A 6,142-nucleotide genomic window follows, 5' to 3' on the forward strand; every position below is an offset into this window, starting at 1 on the left:
GTGATAAAGAATCAATTTCATTGGATAATAACCGAACTACTGCTGATGTTCATTTGTTACTGTGAGTTGTCAATCACATGACTGTTCTCAATTGCTGGTTGGTTCCGTTGATGTTATGAAAGTGGTAGGATAGCTACCACGTTTTGGTGTTTGTGCTATATTTTTACATTGCATATTGCTGTCAAGAAATAACTTTGGTAAATTAAAGATATGTCGTTATTGTTGCAATCAATGTATTTCAAATAAGTTTTGAACGTTTCGTTTAACTCATTCAGTGGTAAACACACGGGGCATAGGCTATTTGTCCTTCAGTGTTGCGTGTGTCACAACAGGAACGTCTGTGTTTGGTGAAACAGTGGATGACCGTTCACTCAGCAATTCTCCAATATTCCCCGGAAATATCTCAAATGATACAGTCCTCGAACTGGTGAGTGATTGAAACTATTCGTGATTGTCTACAGACCCACAAGTGAGACCAGGACTAGCTACTTTCGGTGTTACCTTGAATCACTGACGCAGTGTAGTTAGCAAGTCTACCTTCTCACTTGATAGTTAACTTGCAGGTGAGTTTGATGATTAGGAACTAGTAACATGGATATTAGAAAAATCCCTGTTGTTCTAAAGCCCTAGTGCCCGTCAGCCCTGACATTGTTGCCGTTCTGCTACGCACGCCTTTGCTGAGTAATATTTACAGCATTTACGCGTCCATAACTAATAGTCTCCATTGTCGTTCCAGGTAAGTGTTTAGCAGACAGAACATCCTCATCGCCATGGCACAGGATGGAGAGGGGTTTTGAGGATGTAGTATCCTTAAGAATAGTCGTATTACGCCTGGAACGTCGTAAAACCATGGTTTCTCTGGCTTCATTGCTCACATATTTACTGTATATAGGCATATACCGGTATAAATATATAAATGTATATAAGTAACGTTTTGTAACTTTCCATAGCTACATACTAATGTTTACAAATAGCTTTAGTGTTGTTTATTTGTCTTCCCAGTATTCTTGGAGTTTAAGCCCTTAGCTCAGAATGCACCCAGACTTGTCGCCTCACCTGCACACAGATGAGTGTAATGAGCTGATAACGCTGTTGAAACAGTGCCACAAGGAGGTGAGCTTTCTCTCTCCCTACACAGCAAACACAGCTGATGCACACCTCGCACCCGGCTATCGCACAGCACACACAAGCTATCACACAGATAGCACACAGCTATCGCACAGCACACACAAGCTATCACACAGATAGCACACAGCTATCGCACAGCACACACAAGCTATCACACAGATAGCACACAGCTATCGCACAGCACACACAAGCTATCGCACAGCACACACAAGCTATCGCACAGCACACACAAGCTATCACACAGATAGCACACAGCTATCGCACAGATAACACACAGGTATCGCACAGGTAACGCACAAGTAATGCACAGCTAACACACGGCTAACACACAGGCAAGCAAGCTGGCAACCCCGGCAAAAAATGACTAGGCTCCCCAATCTCCACATAATTAAGTATATACTTGACAATTTCATTCAATAATATTATTATCATTGTCATTATTTGAACTACAGTGTTGGTGTCCATCGTCCCTGTGCTCAGCGTGTCAGTGTCTTGTTTCTGTAGCACAACGTCTTGAAGTTCTTTGGCACGTGTAACGACATGGACCGTGCCATGCGTGACTGTCTCAAGACAGAGGTAAGAGCTGTTTCTAAATAATAATAACATAATCATGTGTTAATCTAACATTATTTAACATAATTTACTGGCAATTCCAAAGTGACGTACATTTGGTGGTGGTGATCGTGGTGGGGGAATTTGAACCTGCAACATCTTGATCTGCAGTCAGTCAACCACTGAAGTATTTCCTGTGTTTCAGGAAGTATGTGTGGCAGTGTAGCTGCAGCACTGCACTCTTACTTAGTTTGTCTCCTCGTCGACTCCACAGCGTCTGGCCAGAAGGGAGCGCAGCCAGCAGCATGCCAAGGACATGCAGAAGAGGTTGAAGGAAGGGCCAAAGGAGCCGTTCTGAGGGGCAGGCGGAGCCACAGTCATGCCCAGGATGGTGGCCCAGGCCTGGGTACACGCCTGGAGGAGTCCCTGGGGCTGTCTGGAGAAACCCATAGCATCCTGGTGCTTGTCTGGATCCCTGGAGACACATAAGACTCAATCCGTCGGTCATCTTTATTTATATGTGCGCATTTTAAAAACAAGTGTCAACCGAAGTGCGGTACATTTGAAACAAAGCAGAAATTAGAACATAGCTGACAGGGAACTGTTTTAAATTGTGCGTTGATTCACGAACACTGGATTCCTTTTGAATAAAGTGTGACGGGTAACAAAGGAAGGTTTTACTGGTCTACCTTAGTTTTTTTCTAAAGGTTTGAAGGTTGACAATTTCAGTCAATAAATCCATCACTCATCACACACTGTCTCCATCAGTAAAAAGAAAAGCTTCAGTTTTTGACCCTCCGGCCGGTATCTCGTCCTCGACCTTCAGCCCGTCTGGCTGAGATATTGTGCCTGTTATCAGAGTGGCTGAAGCCCTTTCAGAGAGTACTGCACACCTGAGGGCTATTCTGGGCTGTGGTCGATTGTAAGTCGGTCAACCACATCAGTCATCGGAACAGTCTGTTCCCCACACACATACACACACACTCACACAGACACACAAGCACGCTCACAAAAACACTTTCCCTCTATCCATGGGGGAGCACGCACACACACGCACACACACACATACACCGCTTCCCCTCCACCTGTGTGGGAGAGGAAACATCTGGGCTCCGAGGCGGGGTCTTTTCTGATCCCTCGCTCATTCTTCTGGACCCTTCCACAATAACAATTACCTCCCCCTCACTATCAATTACCTGCCTCCTCCATCAGGAAGGAGCTGTGATGATAGCTTGTGAACGTGATCCCCCCCTGGCCAATCACCAAACAGGAAGTAGTTGGGGGTGAGACAAGGTAACTGTCGAGTGCCTCTGGAACGTGAGAGGATGGCATCTGTTGAGACTGTTGCTTCTCAAACACAGATTGTTCAAACTGGGTTTTAAATGATTAAGATGTGTGTGCGACACAGACGACTAATTGCTTTTAATACTGTTTGTTATACTAATAACGAAATACAAAACAAGAGTGTGCTTGGCAACGGTAACAAACTGCTCATCCTGCTCTCCAACCAATTACACTTGTTCAGGTGAGCTCACCTAAGAAGCTCTCTAAAAAATATTATTACTAAACAAAAACAACTAATTGACCATGTGTAATGGCTGCAACACCACCTGTTGAGGGGAGGCAGGTGGCTGAGCGGTGAGGGAGTCGGGCTTGTAATCAGAAGGTTGCCGGATCGATTCCCCGCCGTACAAAAATGACGTTGTGTCATTGGGCAAGGCATTTCACCCTACTTGCCTCGGGGGGAATGTCCCTGTACTTACTGTAATTCGCTCTGGATAAGAGTGTCTGCTAAATGACCAAATGTAAATGTTGAGGACAAATGATAGCGACTTTCGAGAAGGAAAAAGGAAATGAAAGAGGATGTTAGGGGAGTTCAAACATCCTCAATGGTAGAATGACTCAGGTGAATGACTCAGGTGAATGACTCGGCTGTCAGTACTGAAAACTAGAATGACTGGTAGTTTTCATTGTGGTGCACCTTCACGCCTAGAGAATAAATAGCAATTGAAATCCCTGGTTGGGTTTGCCAGGTTGTTAGACAATTTGCTGCACAAGCATACGCTGAAAGTAGGCTATCCAATGTTTAAGCATTCACCCTAAGGCATATTCAGAGTTGTAACTGAACATTCATCTCACTCTTTGAGATCTTGTTTGTGAAAACACATTCTATGAATATTTGAGACCAACCTTGATTTTTTTATCCTGCTTCAAAGGGTCTTTTTTGTGTTGTACAACTTAGCAACTTCAGTTCAAATGCACAGCAATTGAGGAAATTACTGACATTATTTATTCAAAGCAACTCACCCCCTCACAATCACAATGTAAGGATACAGCATCTCACCGACACACGATGTACAACTTCTAAGGCACCCCAAGGTGTGATTTGAGAGACTAAGAACAAGCTGGAAATCTTGACATGCTATACAGTGTACATGTAATGAGATGCATACGTCATATGGACAGAAAACAAAAACAACTGAATATTGGCATTAAGAGACATATATTCAAGGATGCATTTTCAACTAATTTCACAAGTATTAAATAAAATAAATTACGTGAAATTATATAAATGGTATGGGGTATGACAATAGTTCCAACAATAGCTTTAAGTAAAAATAATATTGATTGGCCTACACTAATTTGAAATCTGGGGAAAAAAAATCTTTGGATTGATTCAAGTCCTTCGTTCTTATAGGGCCTACAAAGTTACGTTAAATAAAACACATGAAAATCGTTTTCACAGATCATTAAATAAATTATCATTAACTGTACACGGTGACACGAGGACAGAGATCTTTCCGGTTACTGGAGTTGCTGGACGCTGCATGCTACGTACAGTGGCCATGTTCTTGGTTTGAACATTTAAAAGTCTTTAGCATATGTTGTGTCATTTGGGGTTTTAGTTTGGGTGTTTGAGAGAACTGAGGACAGTTTAGTGTGGGAGAGGATGCGTCCAGACAGGCGGGAGGTCACGGCACGAGCCTGGAGCGTCAGCGCAAAATTTCAAATAAATACAAAAATAAATTGTGCAACATTTCTACCAATGGCAATACAAAACATAACCTGAAATATAAAGTATTTTGACAGGCAACACATTTATCTACAATATCATACATGCATTCAATTAGCCTACACAATTTAACAGCCTACGCGGTTTTATATGTGTACAACTGCAAAACAATCTATTGATTTCCTGAATTATACAACAAAAAAAAACATTCACAGAACTACATTTTCACTTTTTAGGTAAACCAAAATAGATGTCCGTACGTACATAAACCACTCTGGCATGAATATATTTCTCGTTTCCTGAAGCAATCATTACATGCATGGACACGTGTCAACTGCATCACTACTGCATGTCAACGACACAGAACTGCAGTGACCAGATTGATTACTTTGGGTCAGTAATCAATCTGGTCACTGCACATAAATCCTATATGTGTGTCTATGTATATATATATTTATTTATATATACACACACATATGATTTATGTGCTTTACAAAAATACACAGTCAACCAATTGCACTGAGTGCAAGTTAATATCAAAATAATCATCTGAACTTTTCAGACAAAACACTTTAAACGCTACCAAAAGTTGACCATCCAGGTGTAAAAACCAGGAGATGGGCATGATTCAAAACTGGAATAACCCACTGAGCTAAAGCCTATAGGCCCCAGGAGTCTGTGGAGGGAGCGGGAGTCTTTACAGTTCACAAGGGTGAGGTTAATCCACCCTGTAAACATGGGTCAGGGGATCGTTCATGCTCTACTCTGTGTCACAGTAGTCGTGCAGCGCTACACTTCCTCGAATTTTCTTGTCTGAATCCACCTGATTGGCTGTTGTGTCAAGCTGGGAGGAGTATGATTGGTTTAGGGTTCAATCTGTTGAACCACACCAGCTCTGTCCAAACATACGCATCACATGTCCCATCAGTCGTGTTCAACCGTGATCCTCAGGGCCCAAAGTCCCGCATGTTTTAGATGATTCTTTCATACCTGTTTTCTAATGAATGGGTCATTGACAGGCTTCTGCAGAGCTTCATAATGATGTTTGAATCAGGTGTGTTGGAGCAGGGAAACATCTAGAACATACAGGACAGTGGGCCCTAAGGACCACGGTTGAAGACCCCTGTCATAAAGCATGTGGGGAAAAGAGGGTGGAATGTGTCTCTCTCTCCCTGTCTCTCCCTCTCTCCCTGTCTCTTTCTGTCTCTCTCTGTCTCTCTTTGTCTCTCTCTCTTTGTCTCTCTCTCTGTCTATCTATCTCTGTCTCTCTCTCTCTGTCTCTCTCTCTCTGTCTCTCTGTCTCTCTCTCTCTGTCTCTCTCTGTCTCTCTCTGTCTCTCTCTGTCTCTCTCTGTCTCTCACTCTTTCTCTCTCTGTATCTCAGTTCTTCGCCACCAAACAGAGAGGGAGACTTAAGCGAGGTCAACAAACGCGTCTACCGAACATAAAC

General features: G+C 42.9%; 1 protein-coding gene across 6 annotated transcripts; it reads left to right on the forward strand.

Moving 5' to 3' along the window:
* The first annotated feature begins 68 nt into the window (after positions 1-68).
* cmc2 (C-x(9)-C motif containing 2) lies at positions 69-2,357 on the forward strand. Of its 6 annotated transcripts, none has more exons than XR_006957683.1 (6): positions 69-197; positions 333-427; positions 737-804; positions 1,043-1,113; positions 1,633-1,704; positions 1,955-2,357. XR_006957683.1 is itself a non-coding variant. In XM_047041926.1 (5 exons), exons 3-5 carry the CDS (start codon positions 1,033-1,035, stop codon positions 2,036-2,038), a joined length of 237 nt encoding a protein of 78 aa, XP_046897882.1. In that variant the 5' UTR covers positions 73-197; positions 333-427; positions 1,003-1,032; the 3' UTR covers positions 2,039-2,357. The 6 variants fall into 6 exon arrangements, 2 of the variants coding, with proteins under 2 accessions (XP_046897882.1, XP_046897883.1); XR_006957682.1 differs by having other exon boundaries at positions 73-197; positions 1,581-1,704; XR_006957684.1 differs by lacking the exon at positions 737-804 and having other exon boundaries at positions 71-197; positions 1,003-1,113; positions 1,581-1,704; positions 1,886-2,357.
* The last annotated feature ends 3,785 nt before the right edge of the window (positions 2,358-6,142 follow it).

This window comes from Hypomesus transpacificus, chromosome 19, assembly GCF_021917145.1.
Source record: "Hypomesus transpacificus isolate Combined female chromosome 19, fHypTra1, whole genome shotgun sequence".
Taxonomy (NCBI): domain Eukaryota; kingdom Metazoa; phylum Chordata; class Actinopteri; order Osmeriformes; family Osmeridae; genus Hypomesus; species Hypomesus transpacificus.

Excerpts from the sequence above, each read along its gene's own strand:
- cmc2 (XM_047041926.1), top strand. The coding sequence starts at position 1,033 with ATGCACCCAGACTTGTCGCCTCACCTGCACACAGATGAGTGTAATGAG. Across the intron at positions 1,114-1,632 it reads TGAAACAGTGCCACAAGGAG|CACAACGTCTTGAAGTTCTT; the intron begins GTGAGCTTTCTC and ends TTGTTTCTGTAG. Across the intron at positions 1,705-1,954 it reads GTGACTGTCTCAAGACAGAG|CGTCTGGCCAGAAGGGAGCG; the intron begins GTAAGAGCTGTT and ends TCGACTCCACAG.